Source organism: Podarcis bocagei, assembly GCF_964188305.1.
Source record: "Podarcis bocagei genome assembly, chromosome: 7".
NCBI classification, from domain to species: Eukaryota; Metazoa; Chordata; class Lepidosauria; order Squamata; family Lacertidae; genus Podarcis; species Podarcis bocagei.
Genome location: NC_138132.1, coordinates 19,953,824 through 19,975,577, shown reverse-complemented (window position 1 = coordinate 19,975,577; position 21,754 = coordinate 19,953,824). Strand labels below are relative to the sequence as shown.

General features: G+C 44.1%; 1 protein-coding gene across 1 annotated transcript in view; it reads right to left on the bottom strand.

Moving 5' to 3' along the window:
• The window catches only part of LOC308591533 (IgGFc-binding protein-like), a 32,905-nt gene extending 13,014 nt beyond the window's left edge, over nt 1-19,891 (bottom strand). Inside the window, exons 1-12 of the mRNA XM_081202298.1 lie at nt 19,836-19,891; nt 18,132-18,182; nt 14,304-15,524; nt 13,275-13,615; nt 11,678-12,251; nt 10,041-10,642; nt 9,111-9,690; nt 7,394-7,593; nt 6,313-6,454; nt 4,704-5,032; nt 2,969-3,542; nt 1,910-2,508 (exon numbers count right to left, since the gene is read on the bottom strand). Of these exons, the coding sequence (XP_081058424.1) occupies nt 1,910-2,508; nt 2,969-3,542; nt 4,704-5,032; nt 6,313-6,454; nt 7,394-7,593; nt 9,111-9,690; nt 10,041-10,642; nt 11,678-12,251; nt 13,275-13,615; nt 14,304-15,524; nt 18,132-18,182; nt 19,836-19,845 (5,223 nt within the window). The 5' untranslated portion in view covers nt 19,846-19,891. The remainder of the gene's footprint in view (nt 1-1,909; nt 2,509-2,968; nt 3,543-4,703; nt 5,033-6,312; nt 6,455-7,393; nt 7,594-9,110; nt 9,691-10,040; nt 10,643-11,677; nt 12,252-13,274; nt 13,616-14,303; nt 15,525-18,131; nt 18,183-19,835) is intronic.
• Between the last annotated feature and the right edge of the window lie 1,863 nt (nt 19,892-21,754).

The following is a 21,754-nucleotide window of genomic DNA, read 5'->3' as shown; positions in this document are numbered from 1 at the left end:
CAAACAGATGGCACCTTGCCCCTAAACTCCTAATGATCACTCTCAGTGGCTTTAGATAGCACTGGAGATAAAATAGTGTCCTGCAGCATCCCATAACATAGTCACTGGAGAGCCAAAAAGCACTGTCCCAATTCAGTCCTGGAGGTAGAATTGGCACCACTGTAACATAGAACCCCCAATTCCCATTCCTTGGAGGCCATGAACTTCGGAGTTGGCCCAACAGCAGCCTCCACATGGATATTGAAATCACCTAGGATTATTCTCCTGGGGTCCTCCAACAATATCACAGAAATGACCCTGGCCAGCCTGATCGGTGGTATTGCTGGGCAACAGGGTTGTTGGTAGACAGTACTATCCCCAATCTGGGAAGACCAACTCATTCCCTACAGATCCTCTCAGGTGTTAAGATTGGCAAAGAGGGCCCCTCTTGGTAGTTTGTGGGTGGATGGGATCTGGTAGCAGGAATTCTCTGTGGTAGCCCTTAAGCTGTGAAATTCCCTCCCTGCTAATGTTGGAAATGTAAAGAAACTTAAGGTACATTCTTTCACCTTTGGTGGACATGCCCAAGGATTAAGGCTTTCTGGGAAATGATATATAATGAACTGAAAAAGGTATTGAAATATACCTTCTTGAAGAAACCAGAGGCTTTTCTCCTGGGCATTGTCGGCCAATTGGTGTCAAAGAAGGACAGAACTTTTTTTATGTATGCTACAACAGCAGCAAGAATACTCATTGCAAAGTATTGGAAGACACAAGATTTACCCACTCTGGAAGAATGGCAGATGAAGGTGATTGATTACATGGAATTGGCAGAAATGACTGGCAGAATTCGAGACCAGGGAGAAGAGTCGGTGAAAGAAGACTGGAAGAAATTTAAAGACTATTTACAGAAATATTGTAAAATTAATGAATGTTAGAAGGATGTTGGATAGAAACTAAGTGGTTTCCAGCTTTAATGCTTTAAGAGATAGGAAAAAAGGTTTACAAAAGGGTAAAAGTTCAATGGTAAGGATTTGCTGAATTAACAAACTGAAGTGGAATACAAAAAAGGGAGGTATGAGGAGGTCCGGGGAAATAAGTGTAAGGAAGATATGTTATGGAAAATCAACGTGTTTTTTAACTGTTTTTATTTTGTATGTTTCTTTTTATTTTTCATTTTTACTGTTATACTTTAAAAACTTTAATAAGTATCTTTTTTTTAAAAAAAGAAAGAAATTCCCTCCCTGCTGAGCTTCATTTGACACATTCATAAGTTCGATTTTGTCATGTGCTGAAAGCACATCTCTTAACCACATATATATATATGGTTATATATATGGTGTTTTATATATATATATATATATATATATATATATATATATATATATATATACTGCGATGGATGTGTATTTTAAAGATTCACTTTTTTATCTGACTCTAAATTGTTTTAACTCTTTTTAATATTGTAGTTTTAAGTTGTTGTAACCCAACTTATGAAAAAAGGGCCAGTGAAAAATCTAATCATTGTCCTAGGCTCCCATAATAGTTTCTGGATCAGATAAACTCATTGTTCTAGGCAGCTGGGGGCCCTGCCCTCACTGCTCACAAATCATGCTTGTCCCATACTTAGGAACTGGATCTGACAATCTTGTAGCCATCAACAGCACATATCTAATGCTGAATTTTGCAGCACATCGAGCTTACTTCATTTATACTTTGCATGTCAACAGACCCTGTAGTTCAAGTTACAATGTCCAATGGGGTATAGTGCCATTTGTCACAGATAAACCATCCCCTATGTCTAATGCAGGAACTGCTTCAATGCTTACTTAGAAAACTAGCAAGGTACCCTGCCCAAGAGCCACCCTCTGAAACAGCCCTGTAATGACACAAAGAGGAAAACAACCATACATTCACCAATTGTCTATACCTGGATCCTGCGTGAATACTCCTGGCTAAGTGTGATTATGACATTGTAGACCTCCAATGTCACCACCTTGGTGTAGGACACATTTTCGTTGCCTCGGTTGTTGTTCTCCACATTGACAGTGAAAGGCCTAAGAGTCGGGTCCTTAGAGCACAGCCCAGCCAGTTGGTAGACACAGGTGCCCATGAAGTCATATTTCTTCCCATCAAAGGTAGTATAATGAGGGTCCCCAGACGCTGAGCAAGTAGTGGTGCTTACGGGATGACAACCTCGGACCCCATTGACCACAATGCACTGCTCACTGGCTTTGCAGCCAGCTGGTTTGCACACCGCGATGCCCAGGGTGGCATCACATGTGCAGCGGGAACCACAGGTCTCATCAGCCCAGAATTCTTCTCCGGGTTTGTAGTAGAGCCCATTGTAGGTGCAGCCACAGCTCCCGACAGGCACACACTTGTCGACGCTGAGGACGTAGCCATCGTTGCACTGGCAGGTTTCCACACATGGCTGTTTGCAGGCAGAGGGAGCCTTGCGGTCGGCGCAGCTGGCGGGGCAGGCATTGCCACAGAACTCATAGTGGCTATTCTGAGGGCACGGCAAGGCTGTAAGGAGGAGAAGAACAGCGGGAGTCTAACAACTGATAGAATGCGCTAAAGCTTAAGTTGGCAAGAGCTGATGCTGCTAATATTGTGCATGTCATATACAGTGTGTGTGTGTGTGTGTGTGTGTGTGTGTGTGTGTGTGTTTAAGAATGAATTCTTGGGTCACAAGATCCAAGTTTGGAGCAAGTATTCTTAGGGGAGAGAACCCCAGCAGAGATTTAAAATCACAAAACATGCAGCAATGCCAAATGTGAAAATATAGGCTATAAACACTTTTAAATGTGCTCCTCTAAGTGAGTTCCAACCCTCCCCAAGTTTATTTCCCTCTTCCACCAGCATAGGAAAAAGACCCCACATTTGAGAAGTTTTAAGAAGAGTTTACTTGTAAAGCTCAGAGTCATGTGAAAGTTGCACAGGCAGTAAAACTTGGCTTAGTTCCAAAGTGGGGAAGAGTACTCACCACAGCCAGAGGCTGTCCTCCAATCATATAGGGTGGCACCCTCTTTCCTACAGGTTTTAGCATAGGCCTCCAAGGCCTGGCAAAGAATGTTCTTGGCTCCTCCATTGAGACACACATCATAAATGCAGCTGTCAAAGAAGTCATCTGGATTCACTGTGGAATGGCATTCTCTGAAGGGGCCCTCCGAGGTTTTGCTGATCAGCCCACAGTACTCTTCCTTTCCATACAGCGCCCTCTTGCCCTCATCACATGTTGGGCAATTCCCTCGGCAATAATCCCAGCAAAAGGGGTCCCGGTCCTTGACTTTCCAGCTGCTGGCCCAGCTTATGATGGAGGCAGCCTTGGTGCCATTGAGAAAGACCATGTCGTCTGCAGGGTTTTGGTTGAAGTTTCCACACAGCCCGCATGTGGCCCCATAGTAGCTGCTGGGGAGAGTGATCACCAGGTGCCATTGCCAATCATACGTTACTTGGAGACCGAAATCTGTTTGCAGGACAGCATTGGTGCCACTCTGGTACAGCTTGATCTTGCCATCTTCAAGAGTCAGTGGCAGGCTGGTAATAGCGTCATTTAACTAGAAACAGAATGTCAACACACATATGTGAATTATTGTTTTGTTTTTCCTTTGTTTCCATGCAGACATGTGTCTAAGAAACAGGAACAGACAAGCTGATCCTAGCCTTAGGCTGAAATTCTAACCCAAGGGACTAAGCTTCAATGAATTCTTTAGACAAAGGCTGGGGAATCAACAGGCATTTTAGCCATGGTCACAAACCCAGTGACAGGGAATCTATGGGCCATCCAGGTGTTGTTGGACTACAATCCCCATTAGTGCTAGCCAGCATGGTCAATGGTCAAGGATGTCAGAAGTTGTAAACCATTCCCAGCCCCTTCCCTAATCTATTACTGCACGTGATTCTCAGGGAATTTACACTTTCACCACCTAACTCTGTCCATGGTACTGTTTCACATGAGCAAGCATCACTTTAGATAGGTTAAGTTTTTTAGTGGCCCTTGGGAATATTAGTTGGCAGCGCAGACAAGTCTGTTGGGCTTAGGTGGCCCAAGTGATCACTTCTGTTTGGGCAGTGCAGTCACATAGGAGGGTCAAAGTCAGCTATAAGGTGTGACCAAGCCAAATCCAGTTGCACTAGCAGCTGCTCATACTCTGGTTTCAAACCATGAGCCCAAGAAAGGGACCCTGATTGTGTTTAGCTGTACATCATTCGGTTGCCAACTTGCAGTATTTACAGATTCTTTTTTAAATGCAAACATCACAAAACAAGCTCCTCATTGGATTCTTATTGGGTAGATCTAGAGCACACATTTGCCATGCTGAAGAATCAAGATCATTAGATCCTGCTTCGGTTTCTTGTGAACAGATTTGAAAATCAATATTATGCCAAATAGGATTGCAGCTTCATCACATCACATTCCCCAGTTCCCTATATTCTGCCAGCCACAAAGGAGAAAGAGATCGGATGTCTGAATAATGAGGGTCTTTTAATCATGCAAAGTGGCGTGAAGGTCAATAACCTCCATCATTCGGAGTGGTATAGAGGTTCAATAATTTCTTGAGAGTGACCTGCAAGCACTAGTATTTCTTTTTCCTCCTGATATAGCTATTCCTTTCATGCTACCTTAGACTAATATTGGACTCTCAAAGTGCCTATATATTGGAATGAATTCCAGTACATTCATGGAGGTTATCCCATCCCCTGGCAATCTAACATACCCGGATTCTTCCAGTTTCCTGTTTGTGGATGGAGATCTTGTACCCATAGACATAGATGTTGGTCAGACGCACGTAGGACACAGCCTGGTTGCCCCTGTTGTCATTCTTCTCATCGATAGTGAAAGGCACCAGCGTAGCATCGTTCCCACAGTACTTGGCAATAGTGTAAGAGCAGGTGCCCATGAAATCAAACTTCAAGGTGTCAAAGGTGTGATAGTGTGGGTCCCCCCAGGCCCAGCAGGTTCCTGTGAACTGTGGTTTGCATATGGCTTGGCCATTCTCCATCTTGCATGTCTCCTTTTCTCGGCACTTCAGGGCTTTGCATGGATCTAAAATGGAAGGCAGGAAACGTGAGCAAGAAGTCATTCAGTAAAAAACTAAAGGTGCAGAGATGGAGGGGAGTTTTATCCACTAGCAAAAGGGCATAGGTAGGCAACATGCTGCCCTCTAGAAGTTGTTGGAGTCCAATTTGCATCAGCCTCGGCCTGCATGGTCAAAAGTGATAGGAGCAAGAAGATCTGGAGGGTAACATAATTGAAATACTTTATTGACACTTGTACAACTTGTGAGATTACACAAGCACCCCCCACTCAGCTCTCTTAGTCTTAATTTCCCTGATTTACTGACGCACACCCACCAAACCTGAAAGTCAGTTGCCCTTTTGTTATCTTTTCATTCAGCAGCCTAACCACCCATGGATAGAAGCTGTTCTTTACCCTGTTGGTGTGACTAATCATGTTTCTATATCTTCTGCCTGAGGGCAGGAGATCAAGAAAGTGCCGGCTAGGGTGTGAATCATCTCTGAGAATTTTCCTCACTCTCCTGAGGCAACCTTTTTCCGCTATTTCATCCAGCGGATTCACGAGACAGCCCATAATATCTTGTGCTGTATTCACCACCCTCTGTAGGCACTTCCTATCAGATGATGTCAAACCAGCGTACCACACCGTGATGCAATATGAAAGGATACTTTCTATTGTTGACCGGTAGAAGGAGATCATCAAATGTTGATTGACATCGTTCTTCTACAATATTCTGAGGAGATGGAGTCTCTGTTGGGCTTTCTTAACCACCTGGGTTGTATTTATTTTCCAAGTAAGGTCTTCACCGAGATAAATTCCTAGGAATTTAAAGGAAGAGACTCTCTCCACACAGCCCTCCCCGATGTACAGTGGGGCTATCTATGTGATGGGGGAAGCAACACACAACCCTGCCTCATATTTATTAGGCTGGAATGTGCCCTTGATCTCTGATGTTGATTCTTGCTTGTTGGAATGGAAGACAGAGAAGTGCAGGTAAGTTTGTGGAAAATCTGCCTGCTGTACAAAGGAAAAATGTACAATTGTAGCTCTGTCTACTTCTGCCTCTGGCACCACCCAGCATGTGGCTCCAGAAGTCTGCCCAGAAGAGAATGCTGCCCTAGAGCTTTAAAAAAATGTACCTTGCCCATTATTTATAGACTCACATACTACATCCCTCACAGAAGGTGCTATAATTTCCCAGCATATCTGTGCCAAGACCAGGGGTTAGGCACAATGAGAATTGTAATCCAGCAACATCTGAAGGGCCACAGGGTCCCCACCCTTCGCTTGATTGACTCTCTCCTTACCCTTATTAATGCAGCTCATGATTCCATCTTGGACCTTGCAGTTCTCATCGGCAGCGCAGTTGTGGGCCTCACAAATTACTCCCTGGCCTGGGCTGCAACGGCAGCTCTCCTGGCACACGTTCAGCAGAACCTTCTCATTGGGCTGTTGGGAGATTTGGGAAACAATAAAACAGAGCAGCAACAATAATCCCTTCAGTGCCTTTCTGAGGTATTGAGCTTGAATGGGAAAGGACTGAGCATTGGAGGAGGAGCGAGATTCCTTTTAACAGAAAGGGCTGTTAAGCAGAAATGGGGAAATGGGTGCATGAATGAATCGCCACCAACTGCCCACCATGGGGTCCCCCCCCCATCTCAGCTCCCAATGCCACAACTCCTCAAGCCTTTCAGTTGAGATAATTTGCCCATTCCACAGCAAGCAGCCAGGTCAAATAATTTGCATGCATTTACAGCTTATGTTGGGTTTATGTTCCTTGAGGTTGCATGTAAAGGCAAAATCACACAAAGTCAAGATGACCCCTGGAATTGCCCCCACTGTCCAAGATCTCATAGGTTCTTGGATGGCCAGTGATATCTTGTGGGAGCCTCCCAGAGGCCTTGTACATCTTTCTCAGAGCCTGGTAAACAAAGCAGAATGATCAAAATCTCTTTCTTCGAAGAGTTTTCCTGCCCCGCACCTTGCTTACTGGGTTCTGAGATGGTCACATGAGTGTTCTTGAGGCTCCTGCACGATCTCACGATAGCCTCCAGTGCCCAGTAAGCCAGGTTATCCCACCCCTTTCTATTTATTTTTCAGTGATCTGTGCAATGGAGTAAGTAAAATCACATTAAGTCAACTACATAAACAAGCTGTTAGTAGTTCTGTCCTATCGTTAAACTTAAGTTGCACAATTCCACCATCTGATGTACCTCCTCCTGCCAATGACAGTTCGTTTTATTTATTCCATATTTCAAGAGAAAGCCATTAAAACATTTTGAGACCTGATAAATTCTGGAGATGATCACAACAGCTTGTGATTTGGGGTTCAAAGAATGTGAAACTGGGAAAGCATGCTCTGAAAAAAGGGTTCGGAAGATCAGCTACCTTGTAGTAGCGTCCATTCTTTAAGCACCCACAGTCTTTTGCAGCGACACAGCCAAGGCCATCAAAGAAGAAGCCATCATTACATTGGCAACCCTCAGCACAGGTCTCCGGACAGGCCGCAGGGTCGGTGATCTTGGTACAGGAGGTGGAGCAGAGGTTGCTGCAAATCTCATAGTGACTGTTGGCTGGGCAGCGCAGAGCTAAATGAGGAAAGAAAGAAAAAACATCCATGTTAGGTGAAAGGCTCGCTGGTACTATTTGGGATGGCTGGGAAGCTGGCAAGTGAAATGCAGAGAGAGTGACTGGTAAAGAGCAGAAAATGTCTTTGACAGCTGTTTTTGCAAAAAACCAAAACAGAAAGCTGATGCTAGAATGAATTTATGTTCCTTAACCCCACTGTTTTGATCATTTTTTCACTTATCTCATATATTGTCGCTCCAGCCATTGAAAACTTTCCCATTCAAGACAATGGAGGGTTTTTTTAAATATAAAAAATGCTTAGGTTTCCAAAGGGAGAGGAAGCAATGAGGGTAGTAAAATGCTTCTGAGATCTTGTAAAAGCAATTTGAGCAGTGGGACAAACCCAATCTCTGAGCAATGTGAGATTCCAGGGGTTCCAGGAGTTTACCCAGGGTTTGATTTCCCTGGAATGAGGGTCAGCAGTGACTGTGATGTGTTTATGATATATGATTTATTTGCACATACAGTCGTACCTTGGTTCTCAAAAAGAATGTGTTCCAGGAGTCTATTTGACTTCTGGAACTGTTCATAAAGCAAGACATGGCTCCCAATTGGCTGCAGGAACAGCTGCGAAAGCCACATCAGATGTTCGGCTTCCGAAAATTGTTTGAAAACCAGAACACTCACTTCCAGTTTTTGATCGTTCAGGAGCCAAAACGAATGAGTTCCAAGGCACTCGGCAACCAAGGTACAACTGTACCCTAGCCTATGATGGGGCTCACAGCATTAACATCCCCAAAATTCTTGCTTATCCCAGAGCCACAGCCCTGGATTCAAGCAGAAATCCAGTGTGCCTCTCTTTCTCCAGCTTCTGCCTGCAGCTTGCTTTCTCTCTCTCTTACACCTCTGGCCCTTGTCCTTCTCACCAACAGCCAGGGGAGAGGCAGGGACCACCTATGTGCCTTCTGGCACAAAGCAACTTCCTTTGTTTGTTTGCTGTGTATTCTGAGAAGTGTCTTGCTAGGTACCAATTGGTCTACAAGGCTGCTGACTCTGCTCAGGCTCCTTTGACTGCATTTCATCACTCAGAAACAGACTGAGCTCTCAGAGTAACTGCCCTTGCATATCTGCTTGATTTCCTGCTTTCCAGCAGACCTTGGTTCAAGGATGGTGAACCTCGGGACCAGGTCCAAATATGGCCCTGTCTATGGCCCCAGAAGGTTGCCAAGAAGGGGTCCCCACCCTACCAACGTACACTGCTGGTTCTGGCAGGAACTCATTGAAAACAATTTTCTATATACCTCTGTGATTTGAGCTCATCAGTAGGTTGTGGAGCATATAGTCAAGAGGGTGGTGACACCCAACTGGAAAGGTCATAGAGCATCTAAGTGTGAGTTCAGTCTCTGGACAGCTTGAGACAGTTAGAGCCTTTCAAATAAACACACACCTCTAGATGTGTGCCAAAGTAACAGGGGGTCAGTTCAGTTTCTGCTCCCATTTCTCTTCTCCCCCTGAATGTTTGGTCCCCAGTACTTACGACAGAAGGAAAGGCTCCTCCAGGGCTTGACAGAGACCCCGGCCTCTTGGCAGACAGAAACGTAGCTCTGGATGCTGTTGCACAAGACCTGGCTGTCCCCGTTGCCCAGGCATACATCGTAGATGCAGTTGCTGAAGTACACACCGGGATCCACCTTTCCGTGGCAAGCACTGAAGGGGCCATCAGGCGCAGTGAGGATCCCACAGTAGTTGCGCTGTTTGAAAACGTCCTTCTTCCTTTCCTCGCAGACCGGGCAGCTGTTCCCAGAGCATCCATCTGAGCAAGATCTATCTGCCCCAGAGACCCGGACCTTCCAGGAAGCACCAAATTTAGCTATGTCAGAGGTTATTAAGCCATTGGGTAGCAGGAAGTCATCATCCTTCTTCCCATTGTAGTTCCCACAGAGGCCTTGCATCTGGCCCCGGTAAGTGCTTGGGACGGTGACCGTCACGTGGTAAACCAGGTCGTAACTCACAATGAGACCAAAGTCAGTTTCTATCAGGACTTTTGTGCCATGTTGATAGGCTCTGATCCGCCCAGCAGAAAAGGATATAGGGACGGTGTAGATCAAGCCATTCACCTGGAAGAAGAAAACAGAACATTCACTGGTTGAGTAGGGTTGGCCTAAGGGTTGTTTATTATGTTGCAAACTTATACTCCAAGGATTGGCAGCTGGGGGACAAACATAAACCTATATTAGGAGACATTTGCAATAAAATGCTAACAAGTTTTCATCATAATTCTTGGGAGAAATGCCAGCTGATACAGAAATGTGGAGAACTGGACTTAGGACAGGAAATATGAGAGAAAGAAGCTGATGGACTTGTTCACCCTTAATTAAATGAATGAGCCAAGACAATGTCTTCATGTAAAAAAAAGATGAATGGCTAAAGATCTAATGATTTGCCTCTCCTTTCCGCATGGACTCACCTTCACTTGACCTTGCTTGCTCTGCAGTAATGTGAGTGTAATGCCATAGACAGTGACTGAGACCATCTTGGTAACAGCAACCTTCCCATTTCCCCAGGGCTCGTTTTCCACGTTGACAGTAAAGGCTCTCAAGACCCGGTTGTTTGTGCTGACCTTAGCCAAGGTATAAGTGCAGGTGCCTTGGAAATCAAAGGCCAGTCCGTCGAATGAAAGATAGTGAGGGTCACCTGAAGCAGAGCAGGTGGCGCGGCTGGTGGGGTAGCAGTTCTGGATGCCCTTCTCTACCTTGCACTGCTCCCCATTCTTGCAGCTGGCGGACTGGCATTTTATTTGCTTGCTCTGTGCGTCACAGATGCAGCGTCTCGTGCACGTCTTGTCTCCCCAGAACTGCTCACCGGGTGAGAAGGACTTCCCCTCAAACACGCACCCACAGGCAGCCTTGGAGATGCATTTCCCAGCATCCAACACAAAGCCCTCATTACATTGGCAACTCTCTACGCAGGGCATTGAGGAACAGTCTTGGGGCTCAGCTTGGTCATTGCAGGTGGCAGGGCAAGGAGATCCACAGGCCTCATAATGGCTGTTCTCGGGGCAGGATTTGGCTGTCAAAAGAGACAAGATGATTGTCAACAAGGCACCATTAGAAGACACAGGGAATCTGAGAGTTAAGCTATATTTTGCTAATGTGGGACAAGGGAAAGTGTACTGAACCATGCTTTTATTTTGATTATGTATTTTGTGGTTTTCATATTTTGATTTTATCCTGAGACCTACGGGTATAGGGTGCTATATAAATTTAATTAACAACAACAGCAATGACCAAGATGCCCTTAGCCTAGCCTGCCTCTCAGAGTATTGTGCGAATCAAATGGATGCACTACCCTAAGCTGCCAGGAAGATGTATTCAGCACAGATGTAACATTAAACTAAGGTTTGCAGAGCGGGCCCTCTTGGTAGTTCTGCTACCCTTGGAAGTTTGGGGTTGTGGTGGCCTGGAGTAGCCATTCTCTGTGGCAGCTGCCAAACTCTGGCATTCCCTTCCCGTAGAGGAACAACTGGCATTTTAATTGTACAGTGGTACCTTGGGTTACAGACTTTTCAGGGTACAGACGCTTCAGGTTACAGACTCCGCTAACCCAGAAATAGTACCTCGGGTTAAGAACTTTGCTTCAGGATGAGAACAGAAATGGTGTGGCGGCGGGGCGGCGGCGGTAGGGGGCCCCATTAGCTAAAGTGGTCTCCAGGTTAAGAACAGTTTCAGGTTAAGAACGGACCTCTAGAACGAATTAAGCTCTTAACCCAAGGTACCACAGTATAGCTTTCATCATATGCTGGAGACTCCTCTCTTTACCCTGGCCTTTGGCATATATATATATATATATATATATATATATATATATATATATATGGGACCCAATCTGTTCTGGGTCTGGAAACCAAGCCTTATGAGGAACGGTTGAAGGAGCTGGGTATGTTTAGCCTGGAAAAGTGGCGACTGAAAGAAGGTATCATAGACATCTTCAAATATCTCAAGAGCTGTCACATGGAAGATAGAGCAAGCTTGCTTTCTCCTGCTCAAGAAGATAGGACTCGAAGCAATGGCTTCAAATTACAAGAAGGGAGATTCTGACACTCACAGCAACCGATGGGGGTTCTCCAGTCCAAGACAGCAACTTGCTTTTCCCGACAAGCTACTGCATAGTTATTCAGTGCCTCACAAAGAAGCTCCTTCAGCCCATCATTCATGCAAAGGTCATAGACACAGTTTTCCAGAAAAGGGTTGGGGTCAATCACAGCATGACACTTGCTGAATGGGCCATCCTTTCCTTTGCTGAGCCAGCCGCAGAATGGCTCGCCTTCATACTTCTTGACCATCTCTGGGGAGCAGCTTTTGCATTCCCCATGGCAGTCATCCCAGCAGAACCTGTCGCCATCGTCCACCTTCCAGCTCTTTCCAAACTCAATGGGGTTGGGAGCCAAGGCCCCATCGGGGGTGCTGAAGTCATCAGCGGGGTCTCCATTGTAGTTGCCACAAAGACCGCAAACATTTTCAGAAAAGCTGCTGGAGATCTTCACCACCAGGTAAAAGTTCCAGTCGTAGGAAACCCTCAGAGAGAAATCTGTCTCAATGAAGACAGAGCCCCCACTCTGGTAGAGACGGAGTTTCCCTTCATTCAGGGAGATGGGCAGGTGGAAACGCTGGTCATTCACCTGAAGAGAGAAATCAGATTCAACCAACAGTGGAACAACACAGTGGATTGTATTCAATGTCAGTCAGACTCAGAGTAGACCTGTTGAAATTAATGCACATACATTGGGTCTACTCAGACTAAAACTTCTATACAACCAACTCTTTTTGTTATTTATTCTACTCAACAAGATGGGCATAAAATGATGATGATTGTAAAAAGATCAACGCACACATGCAATAATAAAGGTAGATTGATTCAACAGGAATGTGCAGAATTTGCAGAGTCCATATTTCAATGGTGGACCATATGTTTTGCAGCACATGGAGTGCATCTCAGTAGCAGAGCACACTTTGCAAAAGGTTCCAGGTTTAATCTCTGGCAGCTCCAGTAAGGGCTGTGAAAGCTTCCTGCCTGAAATCCTTGAGACCCACAACCAGTCTGTAAAGACAATATTGAGCTGGAATGGACCAATGGTCTACGCATAAAGCAGCTTTCTATGTTCTTATCTTCCTGAAGAGTTTTGATAAATCTCACCAAAACTTCTCTTGCTTTCTTTTAAAATACCTTTGAAGTTTTTCACAAACAGTAATACCGAAACTCCTTAAAAAAAAAAAAAATTCTCACTGCCAGTCGTATTTAGGGAGAACTCGTTTAAATTAAAAATGGTGAGAAGCACCCAAAGCCTCAGCTATTTGGGCAGTGCTATCGTTCCCAGTGCCCAATGGCAGGCGGATACAGCCAGCCGCAAAGTAGGTATGGCATAAAAGGAAAACAGCTCCTGCTCAAACATTTAAAAAGTGGGGCACTGGCTGGCGGGGGGAAGGGCAGAAGGAGGGAGCAGGGGGAGTGACCAGAGATCAGTCCAGGTTAGCAAATGGGGACAAGGAGACTTTGCCAGATCTCCTGTTCCACATGCCTACATTACAGCATGCAAGCAAGACAAGAAGCAAGCAGAGTAGATTGTGATGTACTCTTGGGGAAAAATAGGTTGCTTTTTTTTAAGCCAGAGAGAAATAGAAATATGGTCATCTTTCGTTCTCACCCTCACAAAGCCTTGCTCATTTCTGACCACCTTGATGATGGTGTTATAGACTGTGACTGTCACAGAGCCAACATACGAAACACGAGTATTTCCCCTGTTCTCATTCTTGGCTTCAACACTGAAGGGAGGAAGAGTGGCATCTGAGCCGCAAGTCTTGGCAATAGTGTAGGTACAGGTGCCCATGAAGTCAAAATTCTTCCCATCGAAGGTGTGATAATGAGGATCTCCCTGGGCCCAACAGCTGGATTCAGACTCTGGCACACACACTGGATCACCTCCTATGATTTCACACTTCTCCTTCTTTCTGCACTGGATCAAGCTGCATGGAGACACTGGTTTGTCTGGAATGGAACAATGGTAGTGTCATTGCAAAAGCAAGCATTGTTAGTAACTAGTGGAGGATGTGGCAGATAGACAAAACAAGGCAAGAAAAACAAACAGGCTTCTGAATAGCCACTTAATCTGGTTGCTTCATGGACATTCCGATTGCTCAGGGAATAAGGCAATCAAGATGGTGGGAAGCTGAATTTCACATACTGGTTTGAACCAGTCAGACTGTTACTGCAGTCTAGAACTTTGTAGGTCTCATGTCATGTTCCCTTCCCTCTGGAAAATGGGAAACTTGGGTCTCAATAAGATTTTCCGAACTTGGTACAAAAAGTAAAAATTCATCAAATCAGACCATTTTACAGTTCTTTAACCTATATTATGATAAGTATTCCAGGCAGAATGGAATAGTGAAAACTAGGAGATGATTTTAGACCCTAAAATAGTGGCAGCTAAAGTTCCATTCCCATGTCCATTTTGATCTACTGTGGTCCTCCAGTTATCACCGATAAGGGGTCACTTTCTTTGACAATCTACAAATGAGCAGACAGTAATGTTAAAACACAGCATCCAATGCTGGAAAGCAAAAAGATGAAAAAACCACTGGGTACTAAATAGGATGTAGCCAACTTTAATTATTTATTCAAAACCCTCATTTGTAGCATAAAAACCTAAAGTATATGCACAGATTCAGATACTTACTGCAAGAGCAAAGGGCCACAGAGCCATAGCCATCAGCATGTACACCTCCAAGGATGAAGAGGCCAAAAGGAGCGCTGGGATGCTCTACAGAGAGGGCACTGGCTTCTTTGCCCAAGCTAAGTTGACTGAAAGAATACTCTGTTCCAGGGATGCGTGTCCACTTGGCATTTGTAATGGCTCTCTTCTCTAGTGTGATCCCATTTGAATCTAAGGTTTTTGCTACAATGACAGCAAAATTATCAAACGCCTTAATCCCATCAATGTGATATGATGTGCAATAGCTTTTTAAAGCAGGAATATTGATGAGGAAAGGGTCGTATTTCTTGCTGTTACCAGCAAAGAAGAAAAGGACCTGGATTCCTGCATTGGCAGAGAAGAAATAGGACTGAGATGGCTGCATTTGAAACTGGATGACTTCCCCAGCCATCGCGCGGCGGGAGCTTGGAGTGGCCCCAGACTGGTATTGGATCAAAGTGTTATCTTGGGAAGCGACGACATACACAATGTCAGTCTGAGTTTGGAAGGGCACTGGGGGAACTATGAAGGTGGTGCCCCAGCTGGAAACAGGCAAGAGCTGCTCAGCAACATGGTCGCAATATGAGAACTGCTTGGCACAGCTGTGCCCACTCAAAACAGCCACGGGCGCAACTGATTCAACCTTGGTGCCAGACAAATCAGCTGAGCTTTGCAGCTGGATTGCTTGGAAAGCTTTCAGGTCCACAACAAGCCTGCTCCCTGCAGCATAAACCTTCCCTTGGAATGTCACAGCCCCTTTCAGGTGAATAGTGACTTGAGTGGGAAACTGATAGGCTACAACTGCAAATTCCTTGAAAGTGTTTGCGTCATTCCCCACTGGTGTTACCACATAATATGATGTGCCCAGCTGCTGAACTGGGTACACAACTGTGGCAGCACTTGTGGAAAGCTTGTCGTTGTAAGAAAACACTGATATATCTTTGTCAGCTTGGATCCGCACAGTCTGATCAAAAATGTCGGTCCCCTTCATCTCTGAGGAGGCTGGGACCACAACTGACACGGTCTCCTTCTCATTGACAGAAACCGTTTTCTGAAATGTAGATTTGTTCACTGTGACTGTGATGGTGGTTGCAGGATGATATCCAGTGATAAGCAGATCAAGTTTAGGAGTGCCCTGACTTTTGAATGAGTTCTCCAGGAAGGCTGTGATAAATTCCGTCCCTCGGGAACTTGCTCCACAATACCCTGCAAGGCAGAAGGAATGGATAATTAGTCAACTGCAAGTATCTCAGTGCTGGGCTTTGATCTCTTGATGTGGCAACGGTTAGAGTTTTTGTATAATGATCTGATTAGTTTATCTTACAGCAGTAAGAAAATGATTACTCAAAGGAACCTATTAATATTCCTGTTTGGTTGTATTAAGGAAGTGGTCTCTGAGGAACAAATGATTATTCATCTGTTAATACATTATGAACCCTCCCTTAAAAATATCCAGCTTTTCCTATGATAGCCTGCATCCCAGAAGGAAGTTTTGATTGTAGCCTGGAGAGGCTTCTAGTGAGACTCTGTTACCCAGGCTGTCATGTTCCAAGCAGTTAGAGGTTGGTAGCTGTGTTGGTCTGCCATAGTCGAAACAAAATAAAAAAATTCCTTCCAGTAGCACCTTAGAGACCAACTAAGTTTGTTATTGGTATTAGCTTTCGTGTGCATGCTCCAAGCAAACACTGTTGTTCCAAGCAAACACAGTTGAAAGAGCACCTGGTAATTTTTTTCTCTCTTTGTTCAACTCCTCCTAGAAGTATTGAACCAAGATATGGTCATCTACATGCCACACCTTCCTTTCCCATTCCCTCACAATTACTGATCAGCATTTTGCAGCATGATAACAGAACCACCGGCGGAGGAACAGGGGTGCGGGGGAAGCGCACCGCTCCCGGCGGCACAATCCTGGTAGGGTGCCATCGTAGCTGGGCCCCCCCCACACTGGGCGTCATGACCCCGGGACGTGCACCACACCCCCAGGATGCATGCCAGCCACGCCCCCACCTGCTCTCAGACCCTCCCCCTCCCTGCCAAAGCTTGAAGCTCCACCACTGAACAGAACAAGAGTGTTGGAGTGCAGATGCAGGAATGCAGGTGGTCCAAGTGAATGAGTGGGTGGCCTAGGAAGATGGCTGCGTGTGTGCATGGCTGAAGCTGACAGTGGGGAGCCCAAGCAAACAGAGATGGAGGCAGAGCAGGCAGTCCAGGCAAAACTGCAGAGGAACCATGAGGACAGACTGAGACAGCTCCCTGTGACTGTGTTGCCCACTTCAGCCTCAGCAGCTTCAGAAGGAGGGAAATGGATGGCATGTTTGTATTTTACCCTATTGCTTACATACCCTATTTGCTGTGTTGCACCTTATGTTGTTGTGTATTTAATCATCGTATTTTAAACTATTATTTGGTAAGGTACCTAGAGAACTTTTGTTACGGGGTAGCTGAGAAATACCTTTGATTCATTAATTCAAAGTTTTATTCTTTTCCTTTTTTTGAAAAAAAAATGCATGATCTGTTCATATAGTACATAAGTCAAATTTGCCGATATAGCTAGGGTAGGGGTAGGGGCTGTACTGTTGCTCATTCACCCTAACAGATCCCCCACCCCCTCACCAATTCCATTCCTTAACACCTAGTCAAACTCCCTTTCCTTTACACCCAGCCATTCCCATTCCTCCTATCTGAAGGAGACGCTCCTTCAGATATACTGGACCAAGGCCGTAAAAGCAGGAGGAGAAGGGCTTGATAAGGTGTATAGGGAGGAGGAATGGGAATGGCTGGGTGTAAAGGAAAGGGAGTTTGACTAGGTGTTAAGGAATGGAATTGGTGAGGGGGTTGGGGATCTGTTAGGGTGAATGAGCAACAGTACAGCCCCTACCCCTACCCTAGCTATATCGGCAAATTTGACTTATGTACTATATGAACAGATCATGCATTTTTTTTTCAAAAAAAGGAAAAGAATAAAACTTTGAATTAATGAATCAAAGGTATTTCTCAGCTACCCCGTAACAAAAGTTCTCTAGGTACCTTACCAAATAATAGTTTAAAATACGATGATTAAATACACAACAACATAAGGTGCAACACAGCAAATAGGGTATGTAAGCAATAGGGTAAAATACAAACATGCCATCAAAACTTTTCAAGCCCCAAAGTCATTAAAAGCCAGATGGAATTTTAGAAGGATGAAGGTGCTGCTGGCTCTGGAAAGAATACAAGGCAGGGGCCAGACGGGACTCTCTGGGGAAGGTGCTACCATAGACTGGGGTGCAGTCACAGAGAACAGCAACTGAATCTATGAATAAAGGCTTCAGTGTTTGAGGTCTGAACAGTGTGGAGAGAATGGAGAGAAAGAATAACTGCTCCTTTGTTCATATATTAAGATTTTAGGTTGTTAGCAGAGTGTTAGCTGAGCTGAGACAGGCTCGCCTTTTGTAAGTTGCATTTTGTAAATCTTTGACTTTAGAAATTCAGAATCAGTGCCCTCCAGATGTGGGTGGACTCCAGATCCCATCATCGCTGACCATTATCTTTGATGGCTGGGGATGATGGGAGATGGAGTCCGACAACATCGGCCATAGGTTCCACACAATGGTAGGGACAGGGCATGTGTTAACTCAGCCAACGATACATTGGGCTGGGTGCCAGATAGCCATAGATGCAAACTGGAATTCTGGGTCAAGGAAAGTTTTGCCAGGCTGTGAGCAAGTGCCTGCTCTGTCAGCATCTGCATTTGCCCCACAGTGACAAATGTGCAAGTAGTGTCTCGCTTGTAGGGCCAACCTGCAGGTTACCAATTAGCACCAAACTCACCGAATAGGAGCGCCAGCCAGATCCAAGGCAGCAGCAGTCTCGTTGCCATGGCTAAAAAAAAAAAAAAAAAAGCAGAAGAAAGTAGTTCAAGTAATCTGCAGATTCAAGGTAAATTCCCATCCTCCAATCTGATCATTTGTCTCTTGAACATCTACAACATGCCTTCTAGAACCTGCATGGCAACATATATGAATTCTGGTTCCCACAGCCCCTTTTACCTGGCTCAGCAAATTGTAACCATCTTTCTCCATTTCTTTCAAACAGCTACAACTATGGTTGCATGAGAAGTCTGAGAAATTTTGCATTTGTCTCACAACTTTTCCCTGAGAAAACCCATTGTTTAACGCTAAATTGGAACATATGTCAATCTGCAAAATACCGGATTGCTGTTGGCTCTGATTCAGTGCTAAACCACAGGTTTTCCCTCAGGGAAAGTGGATGGGTGGCTGAGCCTACAGATGATAATCAGAAATGACTGAAATCATTTTTTTAATTAAAAATAATAATGGATAAAGTCTTGTTGGCATAAAAGGATATTCAAGACACATCTGAAAACTAACACCAAGGATCCCAGACAAATGTCTGCTGCAAGAGAATTCCACAGCATGCGAATAAATGTCCAACTTCTAACTGAAGCCAGTCGGGCTTCTGATACATGGGGGGCAACTAACAGTACTTGACAGACCAACATGATACCGATATCAATAAGGAATAGAAATGTTCTGTTACAGATCTTTAACTCATCGTCTGTAAATTCTAACAATTCTGTTTCTAGATCCTGAATTTTTTATTTATTTATTTTCATTTGGTGCATATATCCCTACTAGAATTATTTCTCCTTCAACTTTAATTTGTACCATTAATTTTCTCCCTTTCTCATCCTTTTGAATTAGTTGTGGTTCAAGTGCAGGTTTAATGTACAAAACAATTCCACGTTTTTTGGAAACATCTGAAGCAATGAAATGGCTCCCTAACCTCTTATTACTCAAAATTTTCTCATGTTTTCTTGCAACATGGGTCTCCTGTAAGCAAATTATATTCAAATTCCATTTTAAAACTTCATGCCACACCCTGTTCCTTTTTATATTGTTGTTAAGGCCGTTAACATTCCAGGTTAATAATTTAAGATTTGCCATTATCTGATTCATTTAAGAAATATTTGCTTTTTTGCCCTGCTCTTTCAGTCTTTTCCAATTCATCTCTTTGCATTTCATAAGGGGTTCTAGAAGCTCTCCCCGAGCTTTGAAACTCTGGGTATATACCACGTTTTTCCAAAAATTCCTGTACCTGACTCTGAGACTAATCTAAATCTCTTTCTCCTGTAAGTCAAGGAAACTCCCTACTCGCCATTTGCCCACCTGGTGTCCTCCAGGGGCTTTGTTCTACAGCTTCCCCCAGCTGTGCTTACAGTCCAGAACATCTGAAAGGCATCCACAGGCTGTATAGTTGGACTGCTTATATTCCAAATGGCTTCTCTGCAGACCATAGGAAGCTGCCTTATACAGAGTCAGACCACTGGTTCGTCTTGCTCAGTATTGTCTTCACCGACTGACAGCAGCTCTCCAGGGTTTCAGGAAGGAGTCTCTCCCAACCGTACCTGGAGATGCTGGGGATTGAAGCTGTGGCCTTCTACTTGCAAGGTAAAAGGCTCCATCACTGAGCTACGGCCCTCACCAAGGAGATCCCGGCATGCAGGTTACTTACCTGTCCACATATCAAAGCATCACCAACTCAACAAAGGAAGGCAATGACCATGCGTACTTTCTGAAGGCATCTGGTTAGTTCAGCACTCAAAGTAGCTGTGGTTATATAGGAGCTTACTCTTTAGTAGTCCAGCCAATGCTTTAAGGGGGCAGGGAAAAGGGCAACATTACTTTCTAAGCAGGAAATACTGATAACACAGTCACATAATCATCAGACCTAGTATGTGAATATGCAAAATCTATATTCTATAGCCCTCATTGTGGTTATAAGCAGGAAATTTGGAGGAAATTTGGCCATTTGTCTGATCCAGCTGGTTCTTATCTTCAGCAGGCTCTTATCTAAGTTATGCTGTCTGGTCAATATTTGGTTTCTCCTAGAACTTAATATTCAATTTGCCACACAAAATTTAGTAGCTTACATAGCTAGGATATGCAAAATAGGTTTTATTGTTTGGCAATTTCTGAAAGGTCAAAAATGATTGGTAGCAATATTAGATTCCCTTTGAGGGACCAAATTTGCAGTATAAGTGTGACCCTGAGCTCAGAGTTAGAGACAATCATAATCCTAAGGGCTATACTTGTGGTGGTGTTTCAGTGTATGTGAAACTAGGTGAAATAGTTGCAGGAATAGACAGGGAGAGTAGCAGGCTTTTAATCTCTGATTAATCTGCTCTTACTGTATTTAGTGTTTGGTGTGAATTACTCTGAATATTATTTATTTGTATGTATAGCCAAAGTCAATACAAAAGATAAAATACATAATAATAAAAACAGGATAAAATACATTACACAGGTAAAATAATGATTAAAACCAGATGATCTATCAGGTAAGAGTTTGCTCCTCTGAAGAATTTGTCTTATAATCCTCACCAGGGCTCGCTCGCTCTTTCTTTCTTTCTTTCTTTCTTTCTTTCTTTCTTTCTTTCTTTCTTTCTTTTTTAAGATTTTATATTATTTATTGAATTTTGAAGATACAAAAAATAGAAAAGAAGAAATACATAGACAAACAAAAAATAAACTGCTATTTACACAAAGATCATACCCGCCCCCATGACTACCCACCACCACACCCACGACTTCCCTCTACCCCATCTCGACTTCCGTATAAATTCGATACAAAACACTGCAATCAATGTGTTTTATTCTCTTTATAATATAATTTGTTAGTGAGTTCTATTTCACTTTACTCCTTTAATCTAAGCATATCAGCATGTTCTTTTTGGAGCAGTGTTTATCCATATATTCTCCGAAACGTTGCCATTCCTGTCTAAGTTTTTGATTTGACTGCATTCTTATAAATGCAGTTAGCTTTGCCATTTTCATAAATTTGCTTAATTTATATAGCCAGTCAGCTTTTGTAGGTATTATCTCACTCTTCCATTTGCTGGCAAATACAATCCTGGCAGCTGCTGTAGCATATGGAAAAATTCCTTTCCTATTCTGAGGTATGTCTTTTCCCAACAGACCTAATAAATACTGTATTTTTTGCTCTATAAGACTCGCTTTTTCCCTCCTAAAAAGTAAGGGGAAATGTGTCTGCGTCTTATGGAGTGAATGCAGGCTGCGCAGCTATCCCAAAAGCCAAAACAGCAAGAGGTATCGCTGCTTTCACTGCGTAGCGATCCCGCTTGCTGTTCTGGCTTCTGAGATTCAGAATATTTTTTTTCTTGTTTTCCTCCTCCAAAAACTAGATGCGTCTTGTGGTCTGGTGCGTCTTATAGAGCGAAAAATACGGTATGCCTCTGGTTTCTTTTCTATAGATGCTTTTCGCATGCCCAACAGGTGTGAAATAATGTTCTTTCTTCTTTGCCACATTTCGGTAGTGGCACCCACCCTGTGGAACGCCCTCCCACCAGATGTCAAAGAGAACAACAACTACCAAACTTTTAGAAAACATCTGAAGGCAGCCCTGTTTAGGGA